At 40.8% G+C, this 18,785-nt stretch overlaps 1 protein-coding gene across 5 annotated transcripts; it reads right to left on the bottom strand.

The window, feature by feature from the left end:
• Positions 1–1,208: 1,208 nt before the first annotated feature.
• On the bottom strand, positions 1,209–13,148 carry LOC110978522 (gamma-butyrobetaine dioxygenase-like). 5 transcript variants are annotated; one of them, XM_022233581.2, is made up of 7 exons: positions 12,574–13,148; positions 11,941–12,006; positions 7,462–8,291; positions 7,169–7,274; positions 6,426–6,628; positions 4,518–4,684; positions 1,209–2,655 (listed from the first exon to the last, which is right to left on the bottom strand). In XM_022233581.2, the coding sequence occupies exons 3-7, from the start codon at positions 8,280–8,282 to the stop codon at positions 2,489–2,491; spliced, it is 1,464 nt and encodes a 487-aa protein (XP_022089273.2). In that variant the 5' UTR covers positions 8,283–8,291; positions 11,941–12,006; positions 12,574–13,148; the 3' UTR covers positions 1,209–2,488. The 5 variants fall into 5 exon arrangements, with proteins under 5 accessions (XP_022089273.2, XP_087000615.1, XP_022089274.2 ...); XM_087144489.1 differs by lacking the exon at positions 11,941–12,006 and adding an exon at positions 11,648–11,897; XM_022233582.2 differs by having other exon boundaries at positions 12,891–13,148.
• Positions 13,149–18,785: the final 5,637 nt, after the last annotated feature.

Here is an 18,785-nt window from a genome sequence, read left to right as displayed (position 1 = left end):
ACTTGTGTCAATGGCTGCCAGTAAGGAGTAAACACTTTTCTTCTGTGCTTCAAGACAAGCCGTTTTCAAAGAGTCCTGTGTCAGGGTGTTTACACTTTGCATTTTTCTTGTGTAACATTAAAAGTTTAGAAAGGAATGGAAATAAATAAACCCACTGGAGGTGAGCCTGTTAGCTTTTTGATGGAAGAAAACAACCATTGCAATGAATTGATAATATTCAGATATTAAATACTTCGAGTCGTGTAAATAGAATAATATTTATTAATTATTTTTATATATAGCTCTATGACATATGCCAGTCGTCATGCGGCAACTTCGACGAGAATGGCTGTGCGCGTTCCTTGACTTACTCCTGGTTGTAGCCTCGTTCCCCTACGATCTTGCCGCGTCATATTGGTTCCCGCTCCTCACCCAATCTTAGCCCCTGAAATCCCACTATTTGGGCGATATGAATAAGGAACGTTGTAGATGGGTTTACGCACGACGCAGATTTACGTTTGCGTGACTTACAGAATTGTCGGTGGTGTGCTATAAATACACTGTTTCATCTACGCATGCCCGATTGGAGGGGTTATTTTGAGACGTAATAAGGGCTATATGAATTGGTTCATAGAAGTAGCAGTTTTATTTCTTAATATACGTCTTCCAGTTTGGGGGAAATAAAACGAGACAAAAGTTATTTTCATGGTAGGATTAGGTCACTTTCTAAGTAAACGTATTTCGTGATGAGAAAAGGTGAAATAGTGAGCAAAACGGTGATTTTGGTCCAAAACTCTTTTTGAGATGGCACGATTATCTTCTTGACTGGACGCGTTTGCCTAACGACCAAAACTCAACTGATAACTTTCATTTCCAGACTACGTATATCCTCGCGGGCGAAATAATTCAGTTTTCAGGGATTGAAGACCTAGACAAAGTAAAGAGCAGAAGGTGTTAATTTCTGCAACCGAGGTCTATTTGCCATCCGAACACTCGCAGTGCAAAGGCCTCGGTTGCACGTATACACATATGTGAGCTACATGTAACCGTCGCATCTCATGAACCGCCGCATGTCGAATGTAGTGATAGGTGCGGTGTGAAAAAGACTCGTAGGACAGAACCGGAACTGCGTATACGACAGCGAAACGGGAGCAGATCGGCAAAAAAGAACCCAGCGGTGACACTACCTAAGACCAGAGATGAATCACTACAAACTAAAGCGGAAGAAGTACTACATGTATACGTGTGTTTTATTAGCTCAAGAAAGGAACTTCGTCATAAATGTATTAAATTCGCCCAAGGAACAAGGGGTACAATACTGCTTTTCGTCACAAATACACTAGCTCACCATGGCCAGCCAAGTTAGAGCAAATTAATCGGTGCAGGTACAAATAGCTGGTTAGAGAGGCTACTCAATTCTAACGTACAGCAGAAAGCAAGTCGTTTCCAACAATGATAGACCAGTGTGTTTTAATATCGATCGAATTTATTGAGACCAAGGGCTATTTTGTTCAAGGACAGATGGGTCTTTTTGACAAGTTTGCTATAACTTAAACATAGACCACAGAGGAAAAATCCAATATGCATTTTTATATTTTTCTTAGTACTAATAGTCTATGTATATGTGAGTCGAAACGCTCAAGCAATTTACATGTAGGTACATAATACACGTATCTGTAACCTCTACTAAGGAATCAGATGTTACTTTTCATACTAGATGAGATTTGATGTTTTTTTTCGTGATGGGGGTGGCAAGTAATAGGTTTGCGACAGCACCATGCGATTGTACATGGTGAAACAGCATATCTATCAATGAACAACTGATAGATAAATAATATAGTTTTATCATGTTTCAGAGTTAATTAAATTTTACATGTCCAATTCTCAAAGTATAAACACTGTACACTATTAATCAATATCCTAAACACATTAGTTTTTGAAACATGTTTCCAAACTAATAGCATCAAAGTGTTTAGCATTAGAAAAAAGTCTTTAATTAAGCGCGTTCTTGTTTTTCTTGCTCTTCTTGTCTTGTATGCTTGTTTGTTACTGATATTCCGTAAGTTTTACTGTTTCCAAGCTCTTGGATTAACTTACTTTTGAATTAATCCAGCACCAGATTAGTTAAACAGTATCGTTTGTTAGCGTGTTTGAGAGCTAAGTATTATATGTCCAGTTCCACAACAATCAAACACTACACACTATCAACAAATAGAGTAAGTAGATCAGCTTCTAAATATGTCTCCTAACGGCACTTTTAATTTTAACAAAAAGATATGAACCTTTACTTTTTGTTCGATCAAATGAGAACAAATGAAATTCCTCATAAACTTCGAAGACTTTGTAATTTATTTTCATCAGTTGGATAATTGTTTTTATAAACAATAAACAAGGTGTAATAATCAGATATTTAACTGGTGTTCAAATTAGTATTCGTCTCTGAAACTTTTTCGGAGGTCACAAGTACCCGTCCTGGGGTAATAAGTTTTTCCGCTTTATGCGAGCTGTTTTACTTGTTTGTAGGGTTTCCAAACGTCATTGCGAGCGCGCGCAGGCGAGAATAGATCTCATCCCATTCCAGATAGCCTAATTCAAGATGGCGGTTACCGTTCTCAATCAACTTGAAGGAACTGCGACCGTGCAACATCCGCTTGTTGTTGAACGTCAGGATGTCTCCTGGAACCGAAAATGTAAAAGAAAAAATATAAAATATAAAAGAAACCGAAAAGATAAAAATGAATCCGAATCCCATTCAGTAACGATAATATATCACGAATAACCTGCTTTTCACAATCAATTTAGGAAGTTACTATTACAGTGTGTTTGGGAAAACCGAGATTTATTTCTTCCTTTCTTGGACATGGCTAAATATTTTGGAAATTGGCAACCACCATTTATTAACTAATGATGTCCTCTTTCTTATGACACCAAGAAATCCAATTTACTGTCACAAATGACTAAGCACGAAGCAGTTCAATCAACCATGTCAGAACTGGTCTTGCACCAGATAGATGTTTTGGCCGGGTAAAGAAGCTTGGATCTAAACAAGGGTCGTTCAGGCCGACGAAGAACATCAGGGCTTTCCGTGAGCTGCCACAAAGAGACCCACATGGGCTGGGAACTGTCGCAGTTAGATAGGCTGCTGTGAATCTGGTGCAAGACCATTAAATTGGATATCTTGGTGTCATACGAAAGAGGACATCATTAGTTAATAAACAGGGGTTGCGAATTTCCAAAATATTTACGGATGTCCAAGAAATAAAGAAATTAATCTAGGTTTCCTTTTTTTAACACACTATAGCAAGTTCAATTCAATAAGCTTGATAACAATTAACGCCAATTATGCTGATGAAACAACTTAGAATTTGTTATTATTTATAATCTAAATGTTTATGCTATATTAAAAAAAATAAAGGTTTAGAAATCAACATAGTCTGTCTGGTACCACCCCATGTAACATATTTAATACATTGAATAAGATATAAAATTCCGGGAACACAATCACAAATGGCTTCCCCATGTACAGGATCTACCAATTCGGGTCTTTTAAGTTTAACCCCTCACAAAAATGATCATGATGAGGTCCATTTGTCTCGCTTTTAACACGCAGTAGACTTTGAAGCACACTTCAGTCTATCAAAAAAACCCTGCTTAGTCTGCTTAGTAGCGCTTTCATGAAAAAAGAGGTACGCCTGTTATTGCCTTGACCTTGAAATACTAACTGGACAGCGTGGGTGTGAAACTGTTGTAGGGATGCTGTTACATACAACAGTACATCCACATCACGTCGACGATACTAACAAATACATGGCATTTTCCGCACCATCTCAGCAATACATGGTTGAGGGTAGGGGACCTATAGTACAGAGCAGTAGATTTTGTTTTCAAGGTTCTGCGTCTCAGTACGTGAACATGTACCTATGCAGTGTACAACGTTTGAGTCTTTTGGATCTGACGACGATTGGCAGGTGGATCGGTTGGAGGGGGTGACATGTTAAACTACCTGCCGTACGATACCTAGATCATTTATTTTTGGCGTGTAGGAGCTTGTTGCACGGTATTTGCATCAGCAAAACTCCGTTGCTGCGTTATTTGATCTGACGCTTTCTTCCGTTCTTTCCACCCCACTCTGTCTTTCGTTATAATGGTTTTATAACGTATAACTGCCAGTACGAAATACATGTACATGCAAAATGCTATGTGAGCCAGAATGCAAGAGTGCACATAGACCAGTTCACCAAGATAGACCAGTCTTATTTGTGTGTGCGTACGCATAAACGGCAAGTGGAGGCGACAAGCTCGAGCGGCCCATTGAAAATGTACAAGGCGCCACATCTCAACATCATTTTCTCTCACAGCTTCTTCACTTTCCGTCGGCACATGTTTTGCAGATGTTGTCAGCCCGATCAAATCCTGCTTTCTGTGGACACTTTCGTAGGGATTTCAGAAAGCTGGCCAAACCTGTCTCCTCATAATGAGTGTAAAACACCTTAAAAGTACAGTTTAGGAAATGTTTGAATGACAATGTTATTCTGTACCTTTCTGCATTTTGTACTTGAGTACGTTTTCCGGTTGCTGGAGCATCTTGAAGTATTTATCAAGGGCGCGGTAAATAGGCAGCACCTGGTCAACGGGAACTCGGAGCATGGGGTCCCGGCTGTGGTTGCTGAGGATAATGGCCTCGATGTTACCACGTTCGTTAAGCCTGTCAGAGAATAGAATTCTTGAGATATCTCAGACTTTGGCGCACAATAGACAATGTGATTTGGACCAATACTTCCTGGAATTTGCGCGGTAGCCCGAAAGCTAACCTGGGGGTTGATTCTTCCACTGTTTGACTTTGCTTGGTGGAAAGCCAACGGAGTACAGCAATAAAGCACGTATGTTCTCCCTTTCCACTTAGTTTGTGTATAATAGCGCCATGGTTTAAGCGCATGCGCAAAAATTCGGCAAAGTCGTGGTCACTTTCTGTTGCTTGTTAAAATGACGACGCCAGTCAGCAAACGACTACACGTATACCGAAATCAATCTCTGGATATTTTCTGCATTGTGTGAAAGTTTGCTGAATTTATACCAGAGAAATTTAATCAGGCTTCAGATTTCAATTTGGGATGTGTTTCTTGTTAATCATAAGTGGCATTTTGGAGGAAACGGGATGAAAAATGTCTATGTATGTTACATATTGTAAAAAGGGGTATTTTAATTAAACTCGAAAATCTGAACTGTTCTCCAGTTTTTCCACACATGCTGCATATCTTGATTATTGAAAGAGTGTTTGAAAGAGGTTACCCCGTTCTGTATAAGCTATTGCGAATTGTCCTTTGTTAGTTTGATCAATTTCGGCTCTCTGTTGACCGGTCTGTCGTGATTTATGTGTGCACGTTCATGTACTGTAGGCCTACATGTGTAATCCATCAAACTCTATAACCTCTATTATAATATAATGAGCAGCCATTTCCCATAGACCCGTGTGTTACAAATATGTTAACGGCGCTCCGGCGAAGAAAACAGATTTGGGAAGTAGTTCTGCTGTCAGCGGGCAAGTTCAAATCAGCAGTGGGCAAGGTCAAGTGACGATTACTCCAAAACTTTATTTCGACTTAAGTTGCCCAAACGATGAATGGTTTGGACCAATCCATTTTCAAACAGGAACTGGGGCAACGGGTCGTATGAATAAAAACTAGCAAATGCTATGAAGTTCAAGCAAATGCTATGAAGTTCAAGCAAACAGAAAAAGCATTTACTGATAAGTAAAAGCATTAGAATAAGCAATTGTTTGAATTTGTATGAATAAAATGTTTCTTTTACTGTTCAGCATCTGCTTGTACAAATAGTAGCAAATGCTTTATGCTTGTGGCTGACTTCACAGCCATACGGTTTTGCACAATAGAACTTCCATTGTCTGCACGTACAGACACACATAGTGCAGCACAGTGCCGTATCTTGAGACCTCAGCATGGCAGATAAGCACGATGGCAGTAATTTTGATCGCAAAAACCTTGATGAAGAAATTTGCTCTGCCACTCTCAAATCGGTACAACTGCCTGCATCTGGTTTCTTGAGATTCCCTCCGAAAGGCATACAGCTTTTCCTATCGAATGGCATTCATGAACACTGCTATTTTGAACATTAGTAAATGCTCCTCGTTTTCAAGCTTGCCCTGACCCAGTCTTGAAAAATGTCAAGTAAATACTACAATTCTGTAGAACTTACTCATTTTTATTCATACAAAATGAAGCAACTGCTTATTGTCAAGCATGAGCTTAAAGAGTAAAAAATTGCGTTAAAGTAAAAGTGTTTTCTTCATTATTATTCATACAAACACGAGTAGGCCTAAATGCTTCAAAATGGTAGTAAAAGCTAATGCTCCTTTTTCTTCACCACCCATGGTCCATGAAGTACACACAGTCGGAAACCGCCCTCACACTTGCTCAAGTGAAGGTTACCTGATAACAGGGTGTCTGCCGTGTAGGTAGAAACGTCCAAAATGGTCTGTTCCCTTGTCAGAATATTCAAACTGGTAGGTCGTTAGGAGACGGAATGCTTCCGGGTCAATTTCCTTGAGATCCATGGCGACCTTGAAGCCGTCCGAAATGAGGTTTTCGCCACCTTCCCCCTTGGAATGCTCGATGCAGTGCAGCATTACGAACTGTCAGACAAGAAATCTCGACTGAAGCTCTACTATTGTGTGTAACGGCACATATAGTAGCCACTAAAAACGAAACGTTCCTTTCTGTCGAACAAGTTATGAGCAAACTGGCGACAAACCTTTCACAGCTGTCCAATGATGCATTGGCAACTCTTGTTACCCTGGGCTGGGATTTTGCTAAGCAATCTTAAGGGAGTCAGTTTATTATAACCAAGGTTCCTGATGGGAAAACACCTTACTTGTGTATCTGAATACAAACTGATTGGTAGCAAGTCCCAACACGAAAAACAAAATGACACCACGCAGTATATGAACGAAAGGGCAGACGTTCACTTCGAGTTCTCAGCTTGGGGATGGTGTACTCATTATGAGAATATCTCAGCACAAATCGCACTGGCAAGTTAAAAGGAAGTCTCCATTTGTAAATTTTCACCCAAGTAAAATAACTGATGGATAACTAAGAATTTATCGACGATTTCGGGATAAACAGAGCCTTTTGAGTAACAAAGGCTTTGGTAACACATGTAGTGTGAAACTTACCCCTGGCTCATGCATGTAGTAAGCGTAATCAGTGTGCAGTGCAAGCGCACCTGACGTGTAGCCAACGCTGTTTGGATCATCTTTACTCTTTACTTGGCAAGTTACCCTGCAGAGGGAAACGTCGATTCTTGAACTCTGCATCATTTAACAGAGGAGTTAATTGATTCTTTGAGATTGCTTATGAACATTTGAAATTACTGTGTAATGTTTCAAACGTGCTGATTTTGTTCCAACTTATACAGCTTTTCCTGGCAAAGAGCAAATATGAGATTTCGAATTGGTGTGAAACGAACCCGTAAATAGTAGATCGAAGATAGGCCACCCGTCCTGCCAGCTTGTGCAGCTGCCCGAGTTCTGCTGGGGCACTTTTCACCACAGCAATCCCTCGAGCCATCACCTCGTTCAGCCAGCCGTATAGGACTTGGTCGTCCGTTAGCACCTCACCAAAATCAAAGCACTTTGGGAAGACGTCAGCACCCAAGAAAATCATCTCTGGATTGAATAGCTGGTCATCCGGGGATTTATCAAAGCGATAATATCTCAGCCAATCAGTAGTAAATTGGCTCTTGTGACTGTCGTCCCATTGGACAATTAACTTTGTCCCGTCGGAAGATAATTCAGCGGAGTTAGCCACAACGTCGACCTCCACTATCTGCGCGCTTGGTAAGCGGCCCAAAGCAGTAGGGTGGAAACAATCTGGACAGTGACAATTGTCCCGAAGCCAGACGAATGGAAAGGCCTGGCTTTCAGCGCCACCTTCCCAGGAAACAAGGAGTTGCTTCTTCTCGGTGTCTACCTCCACGTTGGTCAGCTTTTTGAAGTCATTCTTGCCAGGGTCAGCGGGTGACGCTGTACTGGTTAGTGGCTGCGGTGGAATAGTGACGAACACCTGTGATGCTTGGGTGCAGTAAAGCTTGGCAGAGGCCTTCCACAAAGCATCCTGCTGGTCACGAGAGTGACAAAAGAACAGTGGCTGGCTGGCATTTTCCTTGCTCAGTGAATGCAGTGTGCTCCGTGTATTTCCGAGACCATTCATGCAAAAGGCATATCTAGGTGTCGACACTCGCGAGAAAAACTGAGCCAAATACGTGCGCCGTAAAAACGAGGAAGCCATCTTGGTGCGCTGTAGAATAAAATAGATACTGTTATTGTCAATCATACAATATTATTCGTCCATTACAATGTGAATGTACATTAACGACTGTTAAATATTACATTACCGGACAAATGTTATAGTTAGGAAACATGCAGTGAATATTCAGCTCAATTTGTTTTCATGCATATTACTGTGTGGGTTGAAAAATCAAAGGGGAAGGACTTCCTAAGGTTGTCTACGATATTTTACGACAGAGGTAGAGGGTGTATTGTAATTGACCTTTTTGTATGCAGCGGTTATAGTTTCTGCGAGTTATGATTCATAACATTACTGGTCGTCTGTATAAAACATAATCAGTAATCATTAAATAATCACCAATAATTACCACAAAGTTGTAACGATCTCGACCACGAAACTATCGCAAACACCACAAATATGAATCCTATTTCTTTTTAATAAATATGAACGCCCACGTCATAAATTAACACCGATGGTATACCCAGCACGATATGCAGTAAAGATGCACAAGCTGTATATCTTAAGGCTATTGTGCCTATGACACCCTGTCAGAAATCTGAAAGGAATGCCAAAGATTCCATCAACACAAAAGAAGACACAAGAATGGGGGAGCCCCCCCCCTTGCTGCATATCATGCGTCATATGACCAATGGGTACCTGGCTATACCACCAAAGCGTGAACGAGTGGCAATCGTAGCTATCCATACTAATGGTGCACAATAAGCCTTTGAGAGTTAATTCAGAATAAAATCTTGTACGTTAAATTATCTGATTGCACATAAACATAAGTTGAATTCCCCAAGACTAAAAACACTGTTGCCATACCTCGTGATTCTGGGCAAGCCTTTGCACAGCAACCATCATCTCTGGAATGGGCTGGTGCCTTATGGTTTGTGCCCTTCTTATCCAGTGAAAAAGGGTATTCTTGAAAGGCATTTCTTACGTAACTAGGCAATCGCTTGCCCGAATCACAAGGTGTAGCAAAAGTGCCTTTACCAGATTTTATTCAAATTTTACTCGCACAAGGCTTTTTAGAAAAAAAGGTGGATGCACGGCCGCCGGAATTTTTTTCCGCGGGAGGGGGAGGGCACTATTAGGGGTAAAACCTTTATTGGCTAAAATAATGAACAAATAGCGAAGGGGTTCAATTTTGAGATTTCTGTTCAAAAGCAAATTGTTGGTTTCTTTTATCCCCTTATACATGTATCTATTTTATAAAAACAATTCTCTTCCTTTCCCATTATTATTCTTCATTTGTATCCCAAGAGGGGACAGCATCCCTCTTGCCCCACTTGCGGCATCATGGGTAGATGGTCTCTGCTCTGCAAGACCCGGGCCACGTCCCAACTTTGACCACCATTTAAATCTGCTTTGGGCACTAGGCCCAACTCTGGACACTCATCCCAATTGTGCCGATACAGTTCAGTATGTCCAACTGTACTTAATAATTGGGCAGAGACACGACAGGCAGCTGCGTGTTCACGTGATCGTGCATACTAGTTCAATATCATGCCTGTAAACAGGAGTGAAAGCTATACAAGTTTGAATTTTGTCTAATGTTAATTCTTCGAAAATTAATGCAATCAATGATTCAACCCTCAAATGAGACAACAGTTTTTAACCTAACGTAAATGCGGGAGCGTGTGACTTTTTGTCACACAAAGAAATACACGTTGGAACACTGTTTATAACTTATAAGTAATTATATCCCTGGAAACTACCTTGTATTCAAGCTTTACATATGTTATTTAAGTCTTTACTTCATTACCGGCCAGAAATAATGAAAAGTAAATTAAAGCAAGCAATGAGAAAATTTAGAAAAAAGGAACATGGTGGCATGTGATTTTCATTTGCTGCATATTGTGGCGAAACAGGGTAGCTGCGCAGACTTGTGTTTAGTCTGGGTCATTAATAATTCGGGCCATCTAATCATGCATTAAACATGCGCGCAGCAACCAATCAGAGGCGCTGGCTGCGTGGGTTGCCGAGACTTCTCAAGATGGCAGCGTGCTAACCAGAGCTCTGTGGAGTTGTGTTGTGTTCTGAGTTTCGAGTGTAAATCTGACGTACGACCGCTGGTGGTTGGGGATCTACCTCAAGTGTACCTGGTGCGATCGGTTAGTGGGGTGCTTGTTCTCAGTTGCCGGAGCTGCCGATTATATCAGATCTCTTTGAAGATTAGGAAATCGTTAGACAGTCTCGTTTATTTAAGAAGTGGTAGATTATAGGGTTAGGGAACCCGTGTGAACCAGTTAATTGGGGAATTAGCGAAGCTTAGACTAGAAGGATTGTGTGCCGTTGTTCCATGCTTGTTGGCATAGCGACGGTTGGTTGCGGTCCTGGTCCGGGAGCTTGCTTAATCCTCGTTGAGGTTTACTGGGTGCAGGTTTCCGTTAGAGTCTGGTGAGGACTATTTTAATCGCCTTCTTAATCAACTTACCTGTGTTATTTCGTAATAACTTGAAGTGGGTGAGGGTTATTTAAGTCACCTTAAACTTTGTTGCAGTTTTGGGAACTGTGTTGCTTCGTAAGGCAGTATAGATTATTGTTATACAAGTCTACACCGTTGTGTTGTACAGTTACGAAGATTGTATTTGCTTGTGTGGTCAAGACTTATTAGTTATAAGCCATCGGTAGATTATTTATTTAGACTTGAGAGTTACCCTGATCACTGTGAGGGTTACCTGGTTATCGTGAGGGTTACCCTGATCACTGTGAGGTTTACCCTGATCACCGTGAGGGTTATTCTGGTGTAGGTTAAGGATAAGGCTGATTAATCACGTTCGTGGTGCAGTTGATCGCGTAGGACTACCTGCCCGTGAGGATAATTTTGTATATAGTTAATTGCTGTTGTATATAACGGATAACTGAGCACTAACACTGAATAAACCATCGTGGGATTTAGCCAGTCCTGTATCACTTATTGACATCTATCGTAATCTTTATTGGCATTGGGATCAATTACCTAATCACAGAGCGGTGGTAAACTTCCACCAAACGAACAGCCCCTAAGGCATAGTCCACCGTTCGTTAACTGATATCCCCCCTTGCGTGTGGATAGCCGCTCATTCTTGCGTAAGGTTAAATAAATATATTTGTGGGCTTAGGCCAGGTCAATTCTATCTCCGCTCAGGCCAGTCTGCTGGTCCGCCACAAAAAGGTGTTAGTTGTCCCGCCACAATATGAACACGCGTGCGTTTTAGTGCGGAATCCAGCACAACGGCTGAAGGGGATTGCTGATCAATTTTTAAAAATACATAAAAGTTAGGAATGAAGGAAAGAGCAAAAACGTCAGAACTACAGTTCAAACAAGTACAAAATATTGCAAATTGACGAAAGCAAATGAACTTCTGAACAACACTTACGATAGCAAGCGAACAAGGCGAAATTGCAGTTACGAAAGCCGAAATCCTGTATTTCAGCTTTCTTAAGGGGGGCACCAACTTTCAGTGGTGTGCTTTTGTTAGCCTTGTTCAATCTCCATTCATCCGGGGTTTTTTGGGGGGGCACCTGGGGGCACGGGGGTACACGTGTTCTCCAGGCCCCCGTGGCTACGGCACTGCCGAAGCGCCCCCGGTGAAGCCTACGTACTCCAGCCTATACGGGCACGTCGCGCTGTCAAAAGGGTGAAAATGGTAAAATTCAAAGTGAGACTCACCCGTGGCTCTAGATGTGGAGTTGCAACCAGCAGCAGCGAATAGTCTAGCTCCTAGCACTAACGTATCTATACACAGTAAATGTTTGAAATGGATATCAACGATTGATCTGGACGAAGACGACAGTCCAGAGTCGAAAACTGTATTTGAGGTCCGTTGCTGACCTCTGCTCCCCTCATGTGTTGTCATGGTTTATGACTCAATTCCTCGGACGGTGGTTAATTTCTGGAGTATTTATCTAATCCTGTTTGTACGTGAGCTAAAAACGATTTCTATTATCCCATTTAAATTATTGGGGAAATCATGAAATTGAAAAGCGATAGAAATTTCATTCCCTGGGAGTAATGTACAGGATTTAAAAAAGAGAGAAACACCTTTAAAACACATCCATGAATGGGAAAAGACACATTTGCACTATACAGCGCACCTTTGCTCCGAACTTAACTGAAGGGCCGAGCCATCTTAAAGTATTTTGGAGAGGATGGGCCTCAGTACTTGTACTTATTTTTCAGTAAAGCATTTCTTATAGGATCGACCACGGTGAATTTTTTCTGATCGGTTTCAATATCCTTTAACACGCCTTTTCCTTTTGCCTCGATTCAGACTTACAAATCTTCGTGACAAAAACATCATACCTTGATTGTTATCCTGCACTTTAAGGAAGATTTCTGTGACAATCTGCTTTCAAGAGGCTCCATTAAATTTAGAGTTCACCGTGACATCCCTGCCCAGACATCGGGCCCGGCCGGTTGCTCACTTAGACGGTTTGACCATGAAAACACCGATTACTATCAAATCCTCTTTCGGTTATTTATTAGCCAAACAAAGCTAAAAGTATCGCTTCATCCCCGGTGCCGTGATTTTCACATCGATATACGCCTATGCAACGATCTTCATGACAAGTCACTTCGCGTTGAATTACTTCAGAAAATCAGTAACAGTTTCAACAAACCTGCGAGTCCACAGCGGTGACGAGGTAAATTAAAAACGTGAACAGATGCTTCAGGCAAGATAAAGGTTGAGATATCTCAACCACAAAGTGTGCCCACCAGCGTGCTATTCCAAAAATTCCCCAATTCAACATGGGGCGGGCTAGACATCCTCCGAAATACCTTCGATTTGTAGGCATTTTTGACGCCGATGGGCCTCCCACATCCTAAAGGTAATGTTAGTACATATAAAAAGCATTCAGGGATGTGCCAGCCAGCTTAGACAGATTGGTCAGTAAAAATAACACTGGACTGTTGTGCGCGTTGCCCTTTGTTTGCCGTTGAAAAGGGGGACGCAAAATGTCGAAACGTTGTGTTCTATTTTTATTCAGCTCCATACATCGTTTCTCTGTTAAATAAATTTGCAGCAAGATATGGGACGGAGAGAACCCCCCTGCCTTTGTGTTGGTCATTGTTTGATCGGAATCTCTGGAATTCTTTACTGACTTCTGGGGGGGTGTGTGTTAGGTAACAATAGTTATATAGTGTGTATATAGGGATTGGGCAGGTAAGGGGGTACCCCTCCGTCCCATATCTTGCCTGGTATACTTAAGCGCTGGATGGAACAGGGCACCCAACAGACTTTAGCCTCTCAATCTTGGTCTGGCACGGCTAACATGTTTCCCCAAAGAAGGCAAGAGTTGGTGTCATACTGCCTCATATTTCTTGAATGTTCCTTTTGTCTGCACTTCACTTGGCCACCTCCCGCGCGAATTCCTATATTTGAGCATAAAAAGTCTAAATAAGTCAAAATCTGGAGATCGAGGTGTCATTAGAGAGGATGCACGTCCCTCTTTCCATTACAACTAAACACATCTGATGTCCAAATTCGTTTTCATTACTGAAAATATCAGAGAAAGAAGGCAAAAGTTGGTGTTACACTGTTCCCCATTTCTTCAATAACTCCTTTGACTAAGTGCAACGGGCCATCCTGCGCCAAGTTGGGTCCCTATGTTTAAACATTTTTTTCACAGTACTCTGCCGAACTGAATAGGCCTGTAGGTTATGTACATCGACAATTGTTTCCCGTAATCCGCAGTGTTTTATGCCTACGTTCACTGTCATCTGTAGAACCGTCAAAGTCGAAAGCAAGCTCGATTTTGGAGATTAATCCAGTGCTCAGAAAACGTACGGAGATTAGTGGAAGCACCATGTGAATCTGTTTTCAATGGGTCCGGCGCTCAAGCTTATTGCCTCTGCCGACCATTTAGGTGCATGCGCACATAAATAAAGCAAATTATTAGCGAACTGTTCTATGATTTCAGCACACAAAAAGCTGGAACGTTGGATATTTCATGTTCCTTAAGTATATTGGGCAAATCCTGCAAAAACGCCTGTAATGTTTACTGGTTTAAGACGGTTACGGATGACAACAAGAAGGAGCCGTACTCGGATTGTTTCGAGCCACATAATAGATGAATCGAGTGACCATGGCTACACCATCACTGATCATTATTTGGCAACTGCCCGCGGCAATATACCAGCGAGATGTTATTAGTTTTGACTCGGGTCACCGCACATTCCCTGGCTATTAATCACACTCCAAGCATAACAACAGTATCGGCCATTTATTGAGAGGGAGTGCTCGGGGTTGATAATGTTTGTCAATGAAACATTTGTTTGTTTTTTGGTAGGGTTTTTTGGTTGTTTTGTTTTGTTTTGTTTTTTGTCTGTTTTTTGTTGGCCATGGTTAGTTTTTATAAAAAGTCACACGTGTCGTTTATTTTGATTTCCAAACGGGGAAAACACAAAACAGCTTTCAAAACATGGAGGCAAATCGTTTAGGTATATGCTTACATATTTACTAGAATCAGATCGAAACTTTTCATCCATTGAAGCACAGTCAATGTTAACTCCAAGAATCTCATCAGTAGTAAAAATGACACGATGGCATTACATAATTGGGATATTCTATTATAATGTTTGTCCCAAAGTTGAAAGGAAAATGTTAACAATTCTACCAGTTACCACTGAAAGCGCTCGTTAGCTGGTTGGGGGAAGCAACGTGGAATGAGTTTTATTGCTCACAATGAGAGGTGAAGGCTGACTGGCTAATATAGCACGAGGGCATGATTTTCCGCGAACGGCATGTGGCTTTATATGATGTTGCTGTTGTTTTTCGTAAAAAAGTCAGATGCAAAAAAAATTATAACAACACGCAGTGGACAGCCACCGTGTTTGATAGTATAATCTGGTTACTATGCCAACGCATATCTTTGACCTCTATTATATCACTGCGCCAGCGTATATAAAAGCCATTGTGCTGTAAACAGAAGCCACTGTTCTTGACAGTCACTCGATACAGACACAATTCCTCCATTGTTTTTGGTAAAGTTTTGTTTTGTATACAATATGGGGGTTCACTTTATATCTGATTTGATCACAGGTGGCAAAATAAAAATGCTATTACAATGCAATTCTATTTCACTAGACGGTTCGCCTTTGTAGTGTCGGTTCTTAATTTTCAGACTCAATCAGGGAACTGCTTTCCAACGACCTGAGATTAAGGCTCCTGTTGACTCTGTTATGGCGGGCCTTGCCGGACCGCCCTGCATGGAAATACCAGATTGGGAGAAGTTTCTGGCATAGTTCTTTGTCGAAAGGCCCTACATGTCTTTGTGAACGTTAACTTCTGTAACGAATTTTATTTAGCTGCCAGATACCGATTACCTACAGAACGACATTCATCGTGCTTTCAACTGCCGTCCAGTTGATCGAAATGTTTGGCACTACATTGTGGATGAATACACGGGTAAAAAAAAAATATCAAGTAGTAACACCTTGAGGCCAAGACTCACTGACGTAGAGCATTTACTAATTCGAGCTGGCAAATTTGTTGTGTTTTTGTCCTTGAGAGACCTTGACCGTTACATACCGTGTAGGTATATGGTATGATAAATTTACACCGGAAGAAATACTCGTTAACTTTTAGCCTTGCTTGTTAGTTTTCGACATTTTAAATGCTAATAAAATGAACGAGCTGGCACCCTGCATCTGTTTAAAAACCTGCCAAGATGGTAATGCTGTGATTTTTTTATGAGCCCATTATGAATAAGTAAACCTTTTTCGAATAATACTGAATTATTCGCGGCTCTTAAAGGGTTCTAATGACGAGGGAATGTCGTACAGCTCAGTGGCGTGGTTTCAAGGTAAGGAACAATACCACCGTCAAGGATGTTACCGCCAGCGGCTGAAAAAAACAAAACACCAGGACTAAAAGCCATTGACGCTGAAGGTGTTACGGGCATCTGCCATGGGCTTGATTTTCAGTGCTGCATGTTTTGGTAAAACAGCTTGTGTATTTTTTGTTCATGTGAGAGTGTCTTTGTGTCGACAGTATTACATGTTCTTCTTTTAAATGATCTTTGCAAATAATACCATTTGGTTTGCCGTGTTTTAGAATGGATGCGTCCACATGTTGTACCCCATGAAGTTAAAATTCTACAATGCTGAACTCTTTGAATACCGTACCAAGGAGCGTGGCGAATTGTTGTTGCTATTTTACATGTCCCGGGTGTTTCACCGCGCATTCACCGACGTCATTTTCTAAACACTGCATACCCAATGTTGTCCGAAGGCTTGTGACAAAAGACCATTAGACATGGTATATACGAAAAAGTATACTCCTCTTGGAAATGTTCCTCGTTACGTCACGATTTTGTATGATGGAAATGTGCTTTTCAGATCAAAAAGTTCAAATTGCGTACGTATGGTTGTTGAAACAACCACAACGTACCCTGCATCTATAGACCACTCTCATTTTGCCTACAACATGTATGGGCGGCCAAAGCTTGCAGAAATGTCACCTTTGCTCAGTTTTCGTGTTATATTAGGAGAGCACTATCTCATAATAGATACTCAAGGGTCTCTCAACTCACTCTGTACAGTAATGTAACAGGTTCCAGATGTTGAACAAGCATTTACTTTTTATCTGGAATCCTCACATAATTTCTGTTATTTTGATGCTAAATTCATGTGAATATTTTATATAACATATGGAAATAAATAAACTAGAATTAACTAAATTAAAGGAAACTGTTTCCCTTCATGGGCAATTTTTTGGCTTGTTTTCAGCAAGAATGGTCACTTAGTAAAACTTATTTAAGGTAAAAAGTTTGGCAAAAGGACTAATTAGTGTGCATAAACAAGCCAAAATGGTCAAGGTTATGTCAGCATGGCCAGGCTACCAATGCAACTGCTTGTTGGCTGCGTCCATTGTAGTCAATGAAGGGCTCTTCACTGATTCAGTCTGTTCTCCTAGACTAGGTACACTCATTTCGTCTGCATTGACGTCGACATTATAATTTGCAGCTGGTCCTTGTTGATTCCATATAATTGATCTGCATGGCCAGATGTACCATATTGATTTTTTTCCTGATGAGCATATCACGTGAAAAACTGTCTCAATGTCGTATCTCGTAAACAGAATGAGAATTACAACCTTGTTGCTCTTACACGACAAAGTCTTGTTCCTAACATTATTCATAATTCAAGAACACTTAAAATATAGTTGTTGAAATATAATTTCAAGAAAACTTAAAATGTAATCGAACATGACACTTTTCCCGTGTGGTACATGTTGTCGCCGCTTTTATGAAGTGATGAAAAGGCACACAGTTTTGGACAATTGAATATTCAAAATTTAATCCTAAGATATCTAGGAGAGATGGAACACAAACTGTGATCGGTCCATCAGAGCCCGTCAAGTTTTAAACCAAGTCTGAAGCACACTGTCAAACATTCTGTAAATTTGCAAAGAATCCTGAGCCCATTGATATTAGGCCTACATCGGCTGTGTGAATGTGCAGAGGCAATCAGCGGATTATATTGTACCTGAACAGCGTTTTAGTTCTGTACATATATTTACGAAATTGTGGAACTCAACTGGAATTGCGCATGTGCTTTGGTTTCTCCACGGTTGTAGTCACGACTGAACGAAAATGTCTGATTTTTCTTCTCGGCTTAATTTTAATTAATAAAGCACTTTATCCACAAAAGTATGACACAATCATCACAAGAAAGTTAAACAAAAGAAAATGGCAAAACCAGCTTCGATGATGTGGGTTTGTGCATTCGGGTGAATATGAAAATTGATCTTAACGTTATATAGAGAAAAAGTGTACATTTACATACACATTGCATCGTTGGATAAATCTGACATAAAGTTAACAGACAACGTAAATTTTGTCAAGGCGGACAGGGCAAAGTATCTCATGGAAAGTGCAACACTCCGGGGAACTCACACCGTTACAATGGGCATGAGCTCTTACCTTACTGTTTGTGTGAAATCTGTCCTCGCTATTAAGGTCTGCAACATCTGCTGCAAAAAAAACATTTCAGTTTGTTTCTATTTAAGCAAAATCATTAAAACTAGTGGAAAGATTCAGAGCAAGTTGCAACAGAAATTATTTTTTTAAGATAATGAATACCAAAATACGTTCTTCATCAAATATAAAAACTCAGTTCTGGAACATCCACAGGGGGAAGGTTTTATCACGTATTTCTAAGTCAAAACTGTTCTCTTTTTTGCAACACGTTTCGGCAACACACATGCAAATAAGCATGCGGTTCCTAATATCAGATACCCTATTCTAACTTCTTAGAAAATCCTCTTTATTTTCATCTTTCAGCAGGAAATTAATTATCCTCTGAACCTTACCGTATCGTTCTTCCCAGTGCTGTTTAGAAGTCTACGTCTGTCATCTACTTGTGTGACATAACATAAATTTCTTCCACCTGGTATTAAGGTCCACAAGCGGAAAAAATTTAAAGGCTAGCCGTTTCATAGCCCCACGGTGTATCCTTTCAAAATTAAGAAGTACGTACTTGGTCATTTCTTGTCAATGAATGACCAATAA

Source organism: Acanthaster planci, linkage group LG12 (assembly GCF_054643075.1).
Source record: "Acanthaster planci isolate LZ-2023a linkage group LG12, COTS_SCS, whole genome shotgun sequence".
Taxonomy (NCBI): domain Eukaryota; kingdom Metazoa; phylum Echinodermata; class Asteroidea; order Valvatida; family Acanthasteridae; genus Acanthaster; species Acanthaster planci.
This window is presented reverse-complemented; position numbering and strand designations above follow the sequence as displayed.